At 41.8% G+C, this 21300-nt stretch overlaps 1 protein-coding gene across 2 annotated transcripts in view; it reads left to right on the top strand.

Annotated features, from left to right (window-relative positions):
- The first annotated feature begins 12825 nt into the window (after positions 1 to 12825).
- Positions 12826 to 21300, top strand: part of TSPAN12 (tetraspanin 12) — a 46817-nt gene continuing 38342 nt past the window's right edge. For both annotated transcript variants that reach the window (XM_084299397.1, XM_084299395.1), the window contains exon 1: positions 12826 to 13161. In XM_084299397.1, coding sequence (XP_084155523.1) covers positions 13096 to 13161 — 66 coding nt within the window. In that variant the 5' untranslated portion in view covers positions 12826 to 13095. The remainder of the gene's footprint in view (positions 13162 to 21300) is intronic.

The raw sequence follows: 21300 nt of genomic DNA, 5'->3' as shown, positions 1-21300 counted from the left end.
GGTTACCCAGGACCACGTCCAGGTAGTTTCTGAAGATCTCCAGGGATGGAGACTCCCTGTCTCTGGGCAACCTGTGTCAGTGCTGTCAAAGATCGCTATCAAACAATGCTTCCTTCTTTGAATATAATTTGCATCACATACAAAGATTTTTTTTTGGTTATTTGTGTTACAAAATGTTCTCAAAGGGAACAGAAAATGTACATGGTATATAATACTGTACATGAGTAACAATTCTGTCTTTATAATACTGAAGCTAAGGTAAATGTGTCAAATGTACTCATGTAGTACAATTCAGATCAATAATACTTTTCTTTGTGTTGTATCATTCAAGCTCCTTGACTGTCTAACAGCATCAACAAAACATTTTCAAACCTTTATATTTTCAGCTTTTGGAAAGACTAACTACGGTAAGATATATGCCAAGGTTTAAGAATACAGAACATAGTTGCTAAATATATATGTTATATTTAGGACTGCTTACAGCATGAAAAAACACCAGAACAACTGTAAGTATACAGATACATATTTAAACAATGATCATGTCCCATGTAACTCCTTCATTGTCATTCAGCCACCTAAACTTTGTTTTCTTATTTAGATAGAGGGGGAAATTTTCTTTTTTCTTTTCTTTTCTTTTTCTTTTCTTTCCTTTTCTTTTCTTTTCTTTTCTTTTCTTTTCTTTTCTTTTCTTTTCTTTTCTTTTCTTTTCTTTTCTTTTCTTTTCTTTTCTTTTCTTTTCTTTTCTTTTCTTTTCTTTTCTTTTCTTTTCTTTTTTCTCTTCTCTTCTCTTCTCTTCTCTTCTCTTCTCTTCTCTTCTCTTCTCTTCTCTTCTCTTCTCTTCTCTTCTCTTCTCTTCTCTTCTGCGTAGTTAAGTAAAGTAAGTTCTTAGCACATCAAATATGATGTTGATATGAAAAAAGTTCTGCTTGGTCTCAGCTGCAAAAGAATGATCTCATGATTTCAGAGGAGGAGGAAACCAGTGTGGACTGCAAAGAGGCAGATACAGAAAGGAAGGAAATTTGTGTAGAGATGGATTAAATTTATATCAGCTTTGTAGAAGCAAGGTTTTACTGAGGAATGCTCATAAGGCAAGTGAAGGAGTTAGATAACCAGCTGAAAAGGTAATGACAGCACATGAGAACTGTCAATACGAGAAAGAAAGGAAGAATGAAAAAACTTACACTGAAGACCTCCAAGTTGTCATGAGGTTTGTATAGCAGAATTCAGACTGCACAATATAAAATGGAATTACTGTTGATAATGATCTATGTCTGGAAGATGGGAGGAAGAAATAGAAAGATTTAAAGGTAGGAAAGAGAGGAGAGGGAGCAGGGCAGATGAATAACACGAAGTAGAAACGAGAGAAGATTGTGAAAGAGAGCACTGCAAAGTTATGGTCATGCATGAAAGGCCAACATATAGACAGTGTAAGCATGTAGGAAACAATGGTGGATGACCAAAACATTTTAGATGGCAGTCTTCTACATGGATCAGTGTTTAACAAAGAGAAAGCTAAATTGAATGGACACTGGTAAAAAGAGCAATCACTCCAGAAGAGAAAATCAGAAAAAAATATGCCAAAGCTAGAAGGAGAGAAGAGATCAAATCAGTGCCCAAATCACCTTCCTTTCTACCTAAGAAATTAAAATCATGGAGTCATAGAATCATAGAATATCATATGCCAAAAGAGACCCACAAGGATCATTGAGTCCAACTCCTGGCTCAACACAAGAACATGCAAAAATCAGACCCTATCTCTGAGAGCACTTTCCAAACGCTTCTTGAACTCCAGCAGCTTGGTGCTGTGCCCACTGCCCTGGGCAGCCTGTCCCAGTACCCGACCACCCTCTGGGTGCAAAACCTTTCCCTAACCCCCAGCCTGACCCTCCCCTGTCCCAGCTCCATGCTGTTCCCTTGGGTCCTGTCAGTGTCCCCAGAGAGCAGAGCTCAGCGCCTGCCCCTCCGCTCCCTTTGTGAGAAAGTTTTAGGCCCCATTGAGCCCCATAGACTTATATGTGTCCACCTGGACCAGCAAATCCTGCACAAGTTCAGGACTGGCTGGGAATTTATTGTTCCTGTAGTCACAGTCCTCTAGCTCAGAACTCCAGGGGTCCCAGAGCCCATCATTGGTCTTGAAGATAGAGGCAAAGAAGGCATTAAATGTCTCTGCTTTGTGTTTGTCCCTCTTTGTGAGGTGGCCATCCTCATCAAGAAACAGACCAATGTTTTCTGTGGTCCTCCTTTTGCTGTTAACATATTTTTAAAAAGCCCTTTTTATTGTTCCCCACAGTACTGGCCAACTTTAACTCTCATTGAGCCTTGGCCACATGAATTTTCTCCCAATGGCAAAGAGTATCTCTGTAGTAATCCCATGTCCCCTGACCTTTCTTCCTGCAGCCACACACTTTCTTTTTCCATCTAAGCTCTAAAATAAGATCCCTGCTCAGCCAAGCTGACCTTCTGCCCCACTTGCTTGACTTCTGACATGTTGGAATTGCCTGGTACTGTGTTCTTAGGAGTTGGTCCTTAAAAAATGACCAGAACTGATGGACTCTGATGGCTTCAACAGCTGTTTCCCAGGGGTCCTTACCTAACTAGTTCCCTGAGCAGCCAGAAGCCTGCTCTTCCCATATCCAGCACTGAAGTTTGGGGGGCAGTTTTCCTGTTGTTGACAAAGATTTTAAATGCGACTACTTCATGGTCAGTATGGCCAAGACAGCCACCAATTACCACTTTACCCATCAGAGCCTCTCTGTTCACAAGCAATAGATCTAGGAGGGCACCTTTCCTAGTCAGCTCCCTCAGTACCTGTACCAAGAATGTGTCATCAAAGTCTTTTAGGAACCTCCTGGACCTGTTCATATCAGCTGTGTGGTATTCCTGGATAATATCTGGCAAGTTGAAGTTGCCCAGAAGGACAAGGGTGGCTGATCTAGAGGTATTTCTTTGTTCCTTAAATGTCCTGGTTTAGTCATGAAATTGGACTTTGACCCAGTCACTGCCCTTTATCTCTGGTCTTCTCAAAATACATTGACAGTGCAACTGTTCCCCTCAAGAAAATGTTCTCTTGGCTTACCTTCTTTAGAAGTCAAAGATTTTGATAAGGATGTGGACACGATAGTTGATATAGCTTTATAAATAAAAAAGGTTGAATTGCAAGAAAATTTCAATCTCGTTGTAAAGTTAGTGATTAATTAGGGCAGGGATTTTATAGCCTCTCTCTATATTTATTTATTTATTTTGTGAAAATACAGTAGAGCCCACTGCAATGAAAACTGCCACCACAAGTACAGGGAACTGGCACAGGACAAAAGCATGCACTTGTTCCTCAGTAGCTGTAAGGAGTGGCCTAAATACTGTGGCTAGCTCTAATAAATTTAGAGTCAATACCAAGAAGTTCTTGTCATGATGTGGCATGGACAAAAGATCCTTTTGCTCATCTCCCTGGCCCAGTAACTCTTTGTAAATGTAAGTTGTCCCCAGAATAAAGTTTATTACTATGGAAGTTTAATCAATTTTGTGTATAAAATCATGCTGATTGTACAATTTTTCTGCTTCTGTTTTAAAAGTATTACTGTATTGAATTAAACATTATTTCAATAATTATGAAACATGAATGTCAGACTAGGCATTCAGCTGCTGATAAATCTGAAAATGAATTCCAACTTGGAAAACAAATTGATTTATTTTCCATTTGTAGGGATAAACAAACAAACAAAAAACTAACAGCAGTCACAGGATAAAAAGGTTACACGAGGCAGATCTCATTTGCAAAAGCAGCAACAATATACACATATATCACATAAAGGCCAAAGCAATTAATATCTGCACAACAAAGTTCATGAAGCAGTAGTTCACACAAAGTGAGGACTGTAGGATATTAAACTAGCCTATTAATCCACAAAGCAAACTTTGTAGTCAGTCAAGCAGTTTTTCAGAGTCTCAAAGAAGCCATCTGATGGGAGAGTAATTAGATTTGTGTTTCAGCTCTGGAAGCACCATGTGCACTTTTTCTACTGCTTTATAGGCCATAACAAGTTGTTCCCAGGCCACTTAACAGACAAGTCACATTTTCATCATTCAGTGGAGCCTTGAGTACATTTAGGACACGTCCTGCAGAGCTGCTCATTGTAGTGGTTCAAGGACACCTGGTGCTGTTGGAACAAATGCTTTATTTATAAATATAGATTTAATGAGTTTCTGAAGTGCAGTAGGATGTCCTTTGATCCTGAAAAAGAAGAGTGGCTCATCTATACAATCTAGTGTGATGCAAACAGGGGAGATGATTTAATCTAAGGTATGTCATAGCTATCAAAAGCATCCCAATGTTGTAGCATTGAAGTAAGAGCTTCATGATGAACAATCTACCAGGACAGTAATGTCATTTTGATACATTCCACAGAAAATCATGGATGAATGATAGCAGGTAAGTGTACAAGTCACTGATGTGATAGAGCAGACCAGACAATTCTCTTTGATAATGGTGTTTTACTGTTGGACTAAATTAAGTTTTATGGCATTTGGCTTCCTATTGTCCTTTTCAGAATCACTTACAAAGTCTATTTATAATTGCTCTGGCATTCCTAGGATGCTATACTGAAGTCGCACAGTACTTCTGCACCTCCATTTGTGACCACTTTATCTTGGCTGGTTGACGATGCAGCTGTGTCATGTCAGTGCCAGTGGGTAATGGCAGAAGAAATGATCATCCATCTCCACCACCACCGAGTGGCAGTCCAGTTCTGTGTGCTTCTGCCTGCTCTGCACATCCAGCACTCACTCTTGTGCTTGGTCCATGGGAGTAATACATCAACATATCAATAACACATTGTTTACATGATGAGCAGCCAATTCACCACTTCAAAAACAAGCTACAGTCACTAAAGTATTATAAAGAGTCTCTTCACTGTGGAATTTTAGCAAATAAATGCCACACATTCTCATCTGCCAACTTTAAGAATTTGAAATGCTTGAGAATTATAAGTGCTTGTGAATATAATGAGGTTTTGTGTTCAGAGGAAACTGTACAATGATTCTGCTGTATATATTTGTAAAGTATGGCTGTTTGTCTTGCAGCAAGCACACAGAGAATCTGAGGAAAAAACAGCCTATGCTGAGTACTATCTACAAAAAATTAGCACAGAGACAGCTCTGATTTAGGGTGCAAGCAACCTCAACTTCAGATAATGTACAGGAAGTAAAAAGAAAAATTGTTCAGGAAGTCACAAGCATATTCTCTCCCTTGAGAGATCACTTCTGACACTTCAAAGAAAACTAGTTACTTGCTGATTCTCATGATCTTAGCTTATTTCCTTACAGGGACAATCCTTCATATTCCCAAAATGTGAGATTAATTACAACATGAAGGGAAAATATGGTGGTAGTTCTAGTCTCACTCATATCGGGGAGAAAAGCAGTTTTGGCTTAGATACCAAAACATGTGCACTTCTTACATACATTAGTCCAAGGCAATTAAAACCTGCAACCAGGAAATTCCAGTTATTCGGTAAAATAAATGATGCTTTGAGAGGCACCCTTCTTATAAGGCTTTTCCGTGTCTTTTGTATTTTCTCAGTTTAGATAAAATGTTTGTTGGCTGGCATTTACCTTCAGCCCATACAGATCCAATTATCATGTGATAGTAATAGTCATAGTAAAAATCTCCATCTTCTAACACAGAAAAAGAACATTAGAATGAAGAAAAATGCAGCTAGACAACCTACTGTTCTTTCCTTCACAAAAAAGCATCCCTCCATCATTCAGATTTTTACATTCACTCTTCTCTTACCTGTTCCTAACGGCTTTGAATTTCCAGTCATCTGCTTCTCTCATTTGTGTGTCCTGCTTTTTCTTGCATCTCCCTCAAGCTTCCAATGACAATTTCAGCAGCAGTTTTCATGGGAACTGGGAGCCAGCCAGGAGGGCTTTCAGGTCCAAGAAGAGTGGAACACTGTTTGTGTTAGGGCAGCTCACATATTTTAGCTCCAGGCTTTGCCACCAGAAAACTGGCAGGAGCGATCCAGACACAGCTATTATCGCAGGCACTTCTTTATCTGGCTCCTGGGTGACAATCTCAATGCAGAGAAGAATCTGCACAAGGACAGAAACCGAGGAGGATAAACATGTTTATCAGCAGAGGGTATTTAGAAAAGTAGAAAGAAAGGAAAAAAAAAAAAAAAAAAGGACATAAAAAGGATAAGGAGAAAAAGGAAGAAGGTGAAACAAAGAAGAAGAAGGGGAAACTCTTCCCCTTCCCTGAAAAGACTCCCTTCCGGGAGTCTTCTCTTCAGGGAAGACTCCCTTCCCTGAAAGTCTATGAGGAAATTGTTGATTAATGACACACTCTCCCAGTACTTTGCAACATCAGATTTTCTTTTGTTGTTTCTAGTAAATTCTCTGCTAATTCTTAATCAGAGTAGAACTCCGATTCTCATGCATTTCAGACCTGGGACTGCTATTATGGACAAGAATCCCATGCATTCTTGGAACAACATGGAACAACAGGGTGTGACAGCAACTACCATACAACAACTATGTGCAGAGCAGTGCACTCACCTCAGCTAGCAAGAAAATCTTTCCTGGAAACCTATTTTATACTTACCCTGGCCTCCCTAAAGGAGAAAACTGCCATAAGAGATAATGTACCAAACACTGAAAAATAAGGAAGTGTTAAAGACATCTGTGAATCTGTAATTCCTTGTTAAATTGTGATGCTGGCTTTAGTTATACAATCATATACATATTTTCCCCTTGACCCCTGCTTCATTATGTGCAAAGAATGAACATTTTATTTATTCTTCCAGCTTCACTCTGCATGTGGTCTATTTACTTTCCACTATTTCAGTCTCAGCTGTGAGGACAACCATAAATTTTCTACTGCCTGCTCTCTGGCTCTCATAGCACTTACATGCTTCACGAACATTTTTCCCCACAACATTCTCCTGCAAGAAAGGAGTTATATCGTCTCCACCCTCCAGGTGGGAAACACAGGCTCTGAGATAACAGCATCTGCAAGTTCAGGCTGATCCATCGGAGTAGCTCACAATGGGTAACATTTTGTATTTTCAAAGGGCAGTTCCCTGCAGCTTCAGATACAGTTGTGAATTTTTACGCGTTTCCACGAATCTGCCTGTGAGATCTGAAGCTGGACAATGAAAACAGTATGAAATAAACTCCTGGGAAAAATGTGATTAAAGGAACTGGCCACATAGGAACACTGCAGTGGAGACTGACTCCAGTTCTCCAAAGTCTAGTGATGAGACCTTGCTTATGTTTCCTCACTCCAATGGGGCTTTCTGATAAGAAATGTCATGCAAGCTTGATAACTAGCAGTGCTACTGGTGCATCGCAGATACTAAAATGTGCTCTTTGCTTGTGTAAAACCCCATGCTGTGCCTGGAAAGGAAGTACTGACTAAAATAAGCAGGACTCTGAAGTTCACAGTGCCTTTTCTTGCTGCTGGAGCAGTTACAGATGCTGAATTCCTCCTCGTGGAATTTAAATAGAAGGGAATGTCTAGCAAAACTCTCCAGCAGAAAGCTCTGTGACTCCCGTTATAACACCAGGCACCATAAATTGGAGAAAAGACACCAGAAAACAATCCAGCAGCTTTTTCAAACTATGCCTTGTAGTGCAAGCAAGATCCTTCTGTTAAATTGAAATCCATATTTACGGAGAGGGGAGTAATTCTGTGATTCTTCAATTCTGTGATTCTGTGAGTAAACAAGAAAGAAATGACACTGGGAGGGTTCCTAGGAGTCTTCTAAGAAATTCATTCTGTGGCAGAGATAAAACAATCCAGCTCCATATTTTTAATATTTTTCACATCGTGTGGCTTAAGAATCCCTTTAAAGAGCACTGTTCTTTCAAATACATGTTCTTCTTTCCAGGCTCTGTGACACAGAGCTCACTGACCATACGACATTTTGTTGCTCGTGTCCAAGAAATTCAGCTATACTGCTCGCTTCCTTTTAGTGATTTGCTCTGTCAGCAATCTTCTATCTCTTACTGTCTGCATTTCTCAACGGATGGGATTTTCAGACTGTCCTAAGAGGGAGTTAACTCCTAATGAGTTGTTAAACACCTCTACCAAGGATTCTGGTCTTTTGGCTTGTGGAACACATCTCAAGACTCTTGACCTAGAAATCACAGAGCAAGATTCATCTGTTTCTGGTTATTAGACACATAATTTTTGTTATTTCTAACGTTACTTTTGATATCAAGGACATATTTTTCCAGCTGATCTTGGTTCTCACATCATTTGTTTGACATGCAGTTTTTTACGCATTTTTAAGCACTTTTAAATAACTTACAAAGTAAATAAAGACTGAAAAATGTGAGTTCTTTTCCACTTAAGTAGTATTAAAAGCAAATTTGAATCTTCTCATTTTTCATTTTTCCAGCTGCTATGTGGAGGGGAGAGGAGAGAAGGGGAGGGGAGGGAAGGGGAAGGGAAAGGCACCTGCAATGAAACCTCTAAAGCAATGGAGAGAAGGAATTTTTTCCTAGAGATGCAGAAAAAAACAGCAAACCCACAACCTGCTGAGGTGTTACTTCAACTGAGGGAGCCACTGAAGGTTCCTGAACTAGGAAGCTGGGAAGTCCATTTGCAAGAGCCCATTGAGCCAGAGTAAAATCTGGTTTTGAGACTATGATTTTAATCTCTTAATCACTGGTATTTTATCTATTTCAGGTGTTACCTTATTCCAGACTGTCATTTCTGCATTCAAATGAAACCAGCTTTTAGAAACAGGATGAAGATTTGTCATTTGGTGTCTTTGTTTCAGAAGAAAGAAGTGCACTTTCACCTCAAGGTTTGAGCAATACTGGGTCCTGCTATAAACATGGATAGATTTCCTTGATATGTTATTTCTGAGCCAACTAGTACACCTTCAGTTTTATAGATGGATATTTGTGCAGCTTCAGAAATCCACCCTCAGTGGTCATTGTTTGCATTATTAGTCACATTTATTACTTGTTTCAGACAGGTGCCTGTTACAGGACGTGTCTGCCCAGCCAATGCCTGATAGGGGCTTGTAATAAAAAGCTATGTAGGAAAAGGAATGATTTAAAAATCCTCAGAACTGTGCAAATATCACATAAGTGAAAAGGATCACAGATTTTTTTTACATGGACAGTATGGCTGGAAGAAATTTACTAAAAGTAATTCATTGCCCTGGTGCTATCAAAGACATTTCTAGCTTAGACGTACAATCTTATAAATAAATCTGTACATGAGCAATTTTCCTATCTATATAACCTAAGTGGAGTAGATTCCACACAGAACTAAAATGCATATGTCAAAGCACATTCATGTGTATTTTCCTTAGTCTGGTACTCATCTGAGTAATTTTAAATGTTATGGCAGCATATAAAAGGACATTACTTTAACTCATTGCTTTTTCAGCGATAAAGTTTCTTGCCATCTAATATTAGGCAATTATCACCTATAAATTTACATGCATGCCTAATGATATTCTACTCAATCAGGCTATTCATATAGTTTAGATTAAAGACACTTTCATCTGGATGAGTATCTTAATACCTATTCCTCTTTTAGCCTGCTTTCCTGATGGAGAAGGGCTTATGAGATCATACTGGAGAATTTGTGCAGTCAACACTCTTCTAATAGTTTTTGAACCTGTTGGACAATTTCAAGAGCATTTGGCAGAGAGCAGCTAGCTTACAGGTATTAAGTCTGCATACATTAAATTATGACTGGCAGTTAAGCAGAGGAAGGAGAGATTATTAGAGTTATTGGCATTTCGATCTCCCTCCTCTGCCAGTGATGGAAAGGGGCTATATCATGAGCACTTCATTTAAGTCTAGAGAATTCATATTAGAAAGTTATTGTGAATGCCCTGTCACAGAAAAAGCTTTAGAATTTGTAGTTAATTAGACACTAGAGAATCCAAGCAGACGATACCGATCAATACAACTTCATCAGTTATCATACTTATCTCTTTGCTACACATTAAAGAACCCTCACTTGTTAACAGCGAACTCTCATTTCAAGAAATTATGAATACAAAGAGTTTGTAAAAAACACCATCTTTCTTGCCCTAAATAAAATCTGATGCGATCAGTTTAAAGGGTAAAAAAACACATGTACTACATTAACATAGTAGCTTCCCTAATTTTTTTTAATTTTTTTATTTTTTTTGAGTGATCAGATAATACTTCCAGTTTAGCTACTGTTTGAATGCATGGGAACTTTCTCTGTATTTCTTTCCCAGTGTTGACATCATGGAAATTTCACAAAGTATGACAGACTGGTAGAAGCACTATTCCAAAGGGACCTTCCTCCGAACCCTATATAGTTTGGCAGACGTTCATAAATAGGACCTGTTTTTCTTTAGGTTTTGAGTAAAATCTCTTCTGTTCAAATAACAATTTATTATTCTTATTATCAGATAACAGCTAGAGGACAGAACATTTCTTTAACCAACTACGTGATCCTCTTTATGTTTGCGATGGAGTTATTGCAATAGGATTCCAAACAGGCACAGTTAGACTGAGAGCACCTTGTGACCAAACACCCCCAACGTGGTACCTCAGAGACACAAATTTTTCCAAGTATCATTTTAGCAGGATTTTTAGCAAGTAATAGATCTGTGAGGCTGGTTTTCTTTTTTCTTTCCTCAAATTCCTTATGCACAAGGAATAGTTCAGCTATAAGCCAAAAATATCAGAAACAAGTAATAGAACTTCTCATTTGGTATTTTAGACATGTTTAAAGAAAAATCACTGGGTGTAAGATACTGGGTGTATTTTCATAGTGCATTTTTTTTTTTTTTTTAATAAAACCTTGTGGCTCAGGTAATTTGCTCTCCCATGAACAACCAAGAACACAAACACAAGCTCAATTATTTTTAATCTGGTTTCTAACAGACTGCATTGTCCTCAGCCAGGCTGGAGCTCAGTTGTAAATTGACACTATTTGTGTAAACTGAAAATACTGTACCTGTTCAAGATCTGTCTTGCTGACTGTTCATGTAAAGTCCTCAGCAATAAAAGGAATGAATGGTATGTAAACAGCACAATGAATGTACAATGTCACCTTTTACAAGTAGTCTTTAGTTTGCCTCATTTAGGTATAAAATTAGCAATATCCACTGAAGACTAAAAATGCGGCGCACTGCACTTCCTGGAGAGCTCTTCATCCCAGAAAAGAGGATAAAATTAACAGCAAAAGCTCACAGCTTACCAAATTTGAAGGAAAAACAAATCTTCACACACCACATTTGTGCAACGCTCTCTAGCACTTCCAACTTACTCTAGTTGTGTTTGCTTCTGGCATGAAATCAGGGCTTTCTGGTAAGCATCCATGTCCATTCTACTTTCTTTCTAAGGAGGGATGAATACACGTGAAGATGCTGCTTGCTCTGGCTAACGAAATGAAATCGCAGAAGCTTAAGTGAGATTATGATTCATTCTCTGATTACACCAGCAGCCTCAGCTGAATCGTTTGGAGTTTGTGGATTTTCTCAAGTCACGTTTCCAGTGCTTCAGGAAACAGATTTTTCTTTGGCCTCCCAAAAGCTGGATTTCATTCATTAAATTATTTTTCCTCCTTTCCAGTTTTCACCACCAGCCATTAAACCAGTCTTTACGTAATACAGGTTGAAGACAATTTTCCTCTCCTAGTTCAGAAACTTTTCTCAGTGTGTTTTCTTACACTTTTTGTTTGTGTGGCACCACAACACATTTGTATGTATTTGTGGAAAATGTTTTGCTAATCTGTGTATAATTGTGCTTTAAAATGTAATATTACTTTTAAAATATGGAGATATATGCATAAGTTGAAACAATACAGATTTCAGTAGGAATTTACCACTGTAACTAGATTTGCATGTCCTTTAACAGATTTCAGAAACAGGATGATTTTTTTCAGCTTAGTTGTGGAATCTGTAAGTGCTACAGACATTATGGGACCAATGCACGGCAGCTTTGCCAGAAAAATAACTGCAGATTTTGTCTATTTCCTGAACGATTATCTTCAACATGGCTGCATTTCGAGATTGGCTGCTTTACTCTCTTACTCAGCAAAATATGAGTGTTCTGATTTGGACCGGACCCCTCTGGGGTCGTTAGATTTAAACCAGTGTCTTCATAATAGCTGGAGAGGTGCAGAGGGCCTTACTTCCCCGTCCAGGAGAGCCTTCTGCTGCCTGGAGATGTGGAAGCGGCACTGGGCTGCGGATGCCCAGATTCGGGTTGGATTTCAGCGACGTTTTGTTTCCAATGCAACAGCACTGAAATATTGGGAAATGTCTGGTAAATGTTGCAGAAAAACCACTCATAAAATAAAAAAAAAAAAAAAAAATCTGTTTTATGAGATTATTTGCCGCTCTGGGCCAAAATACCACAGGAGGAGGTTTTCATGCATTTCGGCTTATTGCTCAAAACCTCCCCTCTCCCCTGAAGAGCAGCAGCAGCAACCCAACCGCTGGCACAACTTGGGCTTCCAGCGCGGCTCCAGCCCAGGGAGGGAAGACATTTTAGGGTGCTTCACCCTAAGGTGAAGGAACCCCAAACTCCCACCCTCCCAAGCCGCCACTTCCATTTTGTCCCTCGGGCACAACACACGGCGCACAGCAGCACCTCATTCCACCACATACGGCCCCCGGACCCTCGGAGCCCAGTCTCCCGGCGCCTCGGAGCCCCCCACCACCCGGGGGAGCCCCCAAACACCCCGGGGAGCCCCAAGACACCCGGAGGAACCCCCCCCACGCCTCGGGCCGCCGGGCCTTCCCCGGCGGGCGGCGCTAGGACCCGGCGAGCCGCGGGCGGTGGCGCCTGCGCGGCGGCGCTGGGCGCCGCGGGGCTGCGCGGAGCGCTGCGGGCGGGGGCGGCCGCGGCCGCCGGGAGCTTCCCGTCAGCGCCCCGCCGGCCCTGGGCAGCGCTGCCCGGCCCCGATGAGGCCTCGGCGGGGCGAGTGAGCGAGGGGGGAGTCGCTGTGGGGAGGCTCCACCTGCGGCTGCGGCGAGCTCCCGGCTCTGCCCTGCCCTGCCCTGCCCTGCCGTGCCCTGGCCGGCCCGGGGAGGGAGGATGTGGTGAGAGGATGGACGGCGCCGGCTGCCTCCGGGGCTCGCCATGGCCAGGGAGGACTCGGTGAGGTGCCTGCGCTGCCTGCTCTACGCCCTCAACCTCCTCTTCTGGGTGAGTGCGGGGCTGCGGGCCCTCGGGAGCCAGCCGCAAGCCAGATTTGGGGTGAGCCTGGCGGGGTGGGGGTCCGGGCACCTGTAGTAGCTGCACGGCTGTGGGAAGGGAAGAACATTCCGCAGCGTGCTGCCTTCCTCGCCGCCTCGGCTCCGGAGCATCCCGGACCCAGCCCGAACTCCGAGCTCCCACAGGTGTCCGAGCGCTGGGCTTACCCCAGCTCATCTCGGGGACCGCATCCTGGCTGGCAGACGAGGCCTGCAGTGGTTTATGGCTTATGCCGGCTGCTTTCGGCATCTCGGGCAGTGCTGGGACCGAGCAGAGTTTATGCTGAACTAAAGACCGAGTCCCATGATTACTGGAAATTAAGTGGAGATCAGAATATGAATGAGACAGAACTGTTAAACAGCATTTGGGACAAGAAGATACTTTTCTTGTATAACGCAAACAGTCTGAGGTTCTGATGAAAGTATGTAGCTTTTATGTTGTATTTGACAGATGAAAAGTAAGTATTTAATTTCTGCAGTATGGTAGGACTAACGTCCTTTAATAAGAGACGAGGACATCCTTCAATTTTTTTTAAAGGATGCGTAATTATTTAAAACATCATATGTGATTTTCATTGGGTATTGTACGAAATCCCCAAACTTGGGTTTTGTTTTGATTAAGGCAGAGGCTGCCTTGGGTTTAACTGATCTGGGTTCAACTTCATATTTTTAGGCATGTATTGCTAGAGTTGAGAGAACAGACACCCACATGGCTGAAAACAAACTGTCCTCCTGTTTGCGTACTCACTGCTATCCGCTGGGTTCATGATTCCTGCCTTGAGCTGTCCTCATCAGTTTCCATTCATGCCTTGGCTCACCACCTAAAGAAGCTTGTTCTTGTTCCCTTAAGCTTGTTCCCTTTCCCCCCATTCTCAGTGCTTGCCACGTTTTGTCAAATGTATTACTCAGCCTTTTAAGCTGAAGCTGCCATTTAGGTGCTACCTAGGTTGTCCATGAGGTTATGCCCCCGCACTGTGTCAGTTGACCCATTCTGTGGCAGTGAGGGCCTCGGTGCTGGAGCTGAGTGATTCATTCCTCTTCCTGAGTGACTTTCCTTCTGTAGGAAGTTTGCCCTTACCTTTGGAGGGAACTTGGTGCTGCTATGTTGTGTCGCAGTTCCTCTCTAGGGAGATCGAGGCTTGTTGCACGTTATAAATTTACAGAGGCTGAGGCAGGATAAGCAAAGAGGCAGTAGGCAGTGAACAGGTGCAAAGGGGAAAACACACCAGAAACAGGTAGAGGTGGAGGTGGGAGATGCATGTAAATGTATTTGTCTGGGAGGGTGTATGTTGTCTCGCTTTGGACATTTAAATGTTTGCCCTCGTTGCTTGAATTTAAGTTCCTTTCCATGTCAGATTGCTCCTTCCAACTTTTCATTGCTATATATATTACTTTTTTTCTGTTGTGTACTGAAGGCGTGGAGCTACAGAGCACCTCTGAGCTTGACGGTGGAGTAACAGTAACTACATCAGTAATGTGCTGCTGTTAACTTTGTCCATTCACAATTCGTTTTGTCAAGATTTTGTTTAAACCATTCATGGCTAGAAACTATTTCTCATTCTTTAGATTTTTTTTTCAACCTTTTGAATAGTAGTGTCTCAGATCACCCCTAACTAGGAAGTGTGATTTTTTTTTTTTCCATAATCATAGAGAAATGGCGATCTTTCCAGTGTATAGTGGTATCCCAAGAAGTCCTAGGGAAGAAAATGGTAACTTCGCATGCTCGTGTTCAGAACAAGAATATGAAAAATGTCTGTACTTAATCTTCCTAGCTGAGGGCAGGGCACTGGAAATTACACCCAAGCAGCTAAGTGAAATCTATGTAATGCCAAAGCATGCACATATGTAATTAGATAATAAATGCCAGTATCAGCAGATAACTTGCACCACAGATGTTGTAAAGAATAAAGCTGTCTTCCGTAATGTGCATGAAATTAAAGGTGTTAGAAGTAAAATGAAAAATTGGCCACTCTGCTTGGAGGTGATTCTTTGCATCCTAGAAAGCAGATGGGTGCAACCGTTTGGCTCGGAATAAAGCAAACAAACAAAATGAGTGTGCCAGAACTGTGTAGTAAGAAATAGGATGAATGGTAGGTGGGAAGTATTACAGTTAAATCAGGTTCTTTGGAGGAGTGTGCGTGTTAGAAACCTCTTTCTGCTTCCTATCTGCTCCTGTTCAGATGTGTATTTAACAAATCTGCTACTTGTTGCTTATTGTAGTGAAATGTCCCATGTCTCCTTCTCTACCCAAGTTGAATTTTCTCCAGCTGAGGTCAGTGAGAGTGTTACCAGTGACTTTCCTGGGTCTACGAGCATGACCCCGCTGGCCAAAATTGCCTTGTGGAAAAGCTCCCCTGGCAGCAGGTACTCGCTTGCCAGCACGGGGCTGAGGGCCCTGTTTTCCCCTCGCCATCACTCTTCCTTCCATTTGGAAAGCTTTAGCTTGTCTGTTGCTTATGTTAACACTTACTTTGATAAATACCAGCTCAGATTATGGACTGGATGGCAGGAAGTTTAGATTAGATCGGCCCCTGGAAATGTGCAGCCACATTCCTCTGAAGCTGCGAGTATGGTAGGCTCTGCCTTAACAGATAAACACAATGGCAGCATGCTTGAAATAGATGAGAGCAGAGCATGATTCTGGGGTGTGAAGGGACCTCACTATTCTGGGAGCATGTGTGTTACTCTCTCCAAGCCTGTTCTGGGAGGGTTTTGCAGTTCTTCTTGCTTCATTCCTTCCAAGGGGATGTTGCCTCCAAACACCTTCAAGGCTGTCATTAATGTGCCAGTTATCAGTCTCCAGCTGAAAACACTGAAGATATCCAAACAGCACGGGTTGACTTTTTAAAATCATGGCTTAATTCGGGGGCCTAACCAGGCTGCAGTGATAACCTCTCCTTGTTTCATTCTGGTGCTGTCCAGTGGTCGGTCCAGCAGTGCGTTGTGCAGAGAGGATTGGTTTCTCCTCCAGGCTGGAAGAAGAGACCCTCAGCTCTGCTGACCTCCAACATTTGAAGCCCTGACCAAAACTGAGAGAGCCTGTGGCCTGCCTGGTGCAGGCTGATTTTCCCTCTGGGAGGAGGGAACGCTTAAAGTAATTTTCAAGCATGTCTCTGTGTGCAACCGTTGCAGCACGTGAATATGGGGATTGCAGCTCTTGTCATTGCCAGCCTGATAAGGGCACACTAGTGCATGTGAAGCCTCTTCAGAAAGTGTTATGCATCACATACAACAAGCTGATGTCTTCATAATTGGGTTATTGTTTGAGCCTAGAAGCAGAGAAGTGGGAGAACTTCATCAGTCACTGTGCTGTGATACTTGAAGCTTTCCCAGAGTGTTTCTTGTATGTGTACAACTGCACGCTTTGTATTTGGGAAGAGAAGCTTCTTTTACTGGGCTGAGCTAATGAGCTGTGATGGGGAGCAGTCGACAGGGTGATGCACATGTGTGTGAGAGGAAGGAAAGAGGTGTTGTCCAGTACCCTTTTTGTCATTTTTGGCCCAAAGGCTCTTTAGCTGTAAATAATAAATAAGCATTCAACTGAAAAAAAAAAAGGTCTGTCTTCTAAGAGTTCATCCAGTTTTGATAACGGACCAGTGAGTTTACTGCCCTTACTGCTTCTGAGGAATCCAGGCTTTGTGGGAGTCGATGGATTGGTAATTCCAAAGCTGCTACTTGCAGTAGGCAATTTCTTCTGAGGTGGGAATAAATAGGTTGTCAGTGCTCTAATTATTGTTGATTAAGTGACTGAATGTGGTAATAGATCTGATGATCCTCCCGGAAGCTGTTTCTAAGGTCAATTGAATCATGCAGCTGACTACAAGATGTCTTTTTCAGAGTAACGGGAGTTGCAGTTTTAGGAGCTTCTCTTCCTTCTGGGTTCATAAGGCTTTTTTTGACAGTGCCCTGGACAAGGAGTATCTTTCAGAGTGAAGTCTGCATTTAACATTTGGTATGATTTCTTCTGTCATCCACATGTTTAAATAAGCACCACTTCTTAAAGGAATTCAGACTGAGAGACCCAGCTGGATTTCTGCAGATGTCCCATTTTAGGCTTTGCAACGCTGCTATTTGCAGCGCATTGCTTTCTGGACAGCCTAATAAGAAGAGAGGACCTCCAACAATGCATGATTTGGTGTTTTTTAGTCAAGACTTAGTGATCAACCAAGCAGATTATCTTAGTGGTGCTTGAGAGAAGACATGCTCCTACTGCGTCCTGATTTTCTGGTTTTAGAGGCAATACCAGTCTTTATCTCTGCATAGAATGGGTGTCAGTAGCTGGAGAGATTTAGTTTCGATAGTTCTACAGATAATTTCTGCAGTGTATGAGACTGCAGGGTCTTTGCTTCTGGTAGGGCTTTTCTGTATCGGCAAGCTCCTGATGTCCAATGTAGCAGCAGTCTTGGGTTTAATACGAGCGTCCTTGTCTGTTTTGACATAAAGCCTCTTTGACACATTTTGGAATATTGCAATTATTCTCCTGTGCTTTGCTGCAACCTCTTGCCTTTAAACTTTCTTTGCAGTTGTGTAAAGTGTAGAGACCTTAGCTTGGTATTACAGGCAGGCTTCAGTCACAGAGCATGGCAAGCCTGTATTAATGGCACAGGCGTAACGCAGCAGGCTGTCCGAGGGCAGTGGCCCTTACAGTTGTGTTAGGAGAGGAAATAGAAAACAGTGCTGAGTGCAGGAAAAATTCAGTGTCCTGACTGCTTATAATAGGAGAGGATTAAGCGAAGCAACTGCTCTGAGAGGCATGGACCTGTTTTACTTCTGGCAGCTCAGCCGTGCATTCCTTTTAAAAAATTACAAATAGCCAAAATCGGTGAACTGGGCAATGCTACTAAATACGAGTAACAGCAGCACAATTATTCTGTCAATTTTCCCCTTTTTTTAAAAAAAAAAAAAAAAAAAAAAGCAAAATATAGCTGACATTCAGAAAAAAAGTCTGTATAACTTTCTTTGTCTTGACAGAACTGCCAACTTGTTTTTTCTTTTTCCCCGCTCTGATGAGCATGTGTGAAAAACAGAAAGGAGGAGCAGCTGCTGTTGTGTCCCTTACAACAGAGAATGACCATGCCGTAGTGGCTTGGGCAAATCACGGCTGTAAGTCACAGATGGCTGTGTCTTAGGTGGTGAACATATCTTACCAGATGATTCAGTGTCACTGGATGTTCAAGCAGTCAGAGATGTTGTCACATCCTTCACCTCGTGGGGTTTATCTGCCTGGGGTTATGTTGTTTCTGTTGAATGATGCCTGAGCTTTCCTTCACTACAGCTCTTAGCATGTAGCAGCACCATCTAATCAGGCCATGTGATTGCAGCCAATAAGCCTTCCTTGCAGACTCTGTAAATTGTTTTACCTCTATCTTGAATTTGTGCTTGTGAACAAGAAATCAGGGAAAATGAAAGTGGAGCAAGCTTCCAGTCAATTTTCCCTTTGTTATGAATATATTGAACACTTGTACCGTCTAGTTTTGGTTATGTGTTCCACCTGAGAAAATACAGTGAGGGAATATTTGCCTTGCACAAAGAAGCCCTAAGAATGATTGGAAGCAGCAGTATTGAGTTTCTTTCTTTTTCCAACCTCAAGTATATCCTTCTTCCAACCCCAAATGTATGTGTTCAATCTTGTAATTACTTTTACCTCGTTTTTTTACATCTGCTGTAACACAACGAAGAAATCAGTCATCCTCCCTTCCTTGGAACCGGAGTCTGAGTAGCAGTCGTGTTTCTGCTGCCATCCAACTTCCACTCATGCCAGTGGCATTTGAAGATACTTGGAGTGAATAGAGTCAGGGTCAAATTCTTAAAGAATGTAAGTGGCTCATAATATCCATAGAAACGAGCACTGCCTGGCTGGCTACCTGTAGCAGTGTAAGTGTGGGGTTCGTGCTAGGCTAATGCAGTCTGTTTTTAGAGACTGCACTGTAGACGTTGGTAACTGAAACCTGATTTTCTTAGCATTCTTGTGTAAAGAATAAGCCGTCTTTGAAGCCATGCAAGAATAACTCTAGCTTCTGTCAGAATATGGTGTCTTTTAATGGTGCTCAGCAGAGCAAGCTGCAGGAGGAATTTTAAAGGACCAGAAATACTTTTAAGACTGGTCTTTGAGAAAACTTTTTGGTGTCTTTGGGCTGCGTTATTTATATAACATCGTTAGATTCAGGGAGTGCACAAAAGCCTGCCTCAGAGTCAAGGTTCTTTTTAAGCTGCTGTACAGATATAATTCAGAGGAGAGTCAAGTGCTATCTCTGGGGACATGGACATCTAGAAAGGCCACTAACAAATTTGAAGAGAGAAATATATATAGAGATAATTATTTAATCTACTTTTTTTTCCTTTTTTTTTTTTTTTTTTTCTCAGCTACCATCTTAGCCTTTCTGTCTGGGGGAAAGGCTGTAAGGAACGTGTCTGAAGCAGGGTATAGTAAAGTGGGTGAGCGAGTGAAAGGTAAGGAACGCAGAGAGGGGAGATATATTTTGATGGTCCAAGTGGGTTTCTGAAGGCCATAAATCATAACAAAGCAAAGAAGAGTTCAGCTATTAGTCAACTTTGTATCTACCTCTGCATAACGTTTCACCATACATGTCTTTGTAGCTGATGAGGCTCGTTCCTCCTGGTGCGTTGACAGTAAATTGGCAAAACAGTCTCAACAATACAGTCCTGAAAAAGAGAGCGGCTTGATGTGATGGCGGAAAGGAAAAAATAAACGCAAACTTCACCCTAATGTTAGAAATGACATTAATATGTTTCTTAGCTGGCGTTCAGGAGTTAATGAAACCACATCCATTTGGGGGAAATCCTCAGCCTTAATTGTGTGGAACTCATTGTATTTACCTTGAGGATGAAGACACAAAACCATGCTGTCTAAATCTGAGTCAGTAGCTAAGGGAAAGAAAATGCTTCAAACCAGATGCTCCACCTGACTTGCAGGTACTTGCATTTATTTCTTTAAATTCACATCTTTCTGTAGACAGTAGCTACCTGATTATTTATGAATCCCCAGACACTGTTTCTGTACCTTAATGATCTGCCATTATCTTGAGTATGTGGTGGGCACGAGATGAGGGTCATACATGTAGGTTTAATACCGATTTTTTGGTATTGTATCAGTTTATATCAGTTCATATAGTTTATATCTTATATCCATTTATATAGTTTCTCTTATATCAGTTTTCTGGTTGTATACACCAGGTTTAAAAAACATTTGCCATCTGTGGGCCTAAGAGAGATTGCCTACTGTCCATAAACAAAACCAAGCACTTATGGAAACAAAAATAAAAGTATGTTGTGTGTATGTGAAGCGTATCATCTTGGCGGTGGTGTGTGACTTGTGGTATGGATCTGGGCATTTGGGCTCTGTGCATTGCTACAAATAACCCATGATCAGCAGTAGGTGCCTTTGCCTTCCCAAAGGCAAAAGCTCTCTGCAATGGTATGGTTACTTGCCCATTTTGAGGGAGGAACACCACAAATCTTGTCCTAATGAAAGGTGCCGTGAATATATAGTCACCGAGAGGGTGGATACAGAGATAGGTTCACTTTCTTATCCCTCTTTGCCCTTTATGTGCAGAAATTCGTACCTGGGTCTGGCTTATGGAAGAACCTGCTATTAGATTAATTGTACTGAAACCTGTTTGCATATTTGGGTTCTTACTCCACAGTTCTTCATGCTGCAGTGCTGTAGGATCCTTGTACAGTCAGTTGCTGGAAAACTTGCTTGGTTTCCTTGGGAGAGTGACCCGTTAGCAGGCTGTCAGTGCTCCGGCAGTTGCCTGATTGCAAAGTGTGCAAGTTCCAGCCCATGCCAAGCACGGATCAGGTTGTTAATCGCAGCTGCAGCTGTGCAAGCAAACCTGGATTCAAAGTGCAAATAAGTACATGCTTCAGCTGTTTGCAAGTGGGAGGGGACCAATACATAACCCTGTGCAGGAACCTTAGCTAAAACTAAATGTTGGCATACCCTTAAAATAAAAGGTGCATTAGTGGGGATGAGGAGACATTTCCTTTTTTATAGGCCATGCTTCTTTCTGTAAACACTTGAAGGCTTTTGCCAGGTAATACAGAGAAACAAGACCTCTTGACCCTTTCT

This window comes from Netta rufina (assembly GCF_964035555.1).
Source record: "Netta rufina genome assembly, chromosome: 1".
NCBI lineage: Eukaryota > Metazoa > Chordata > Aves > Anseriformes > Anatidae > Netta > Netta rufina.
The sequence above is the reverse complement of the archived record's forward strand: the minus strand, read 5'-3'. Positions and strand labels throughout refer to the sequence as shown.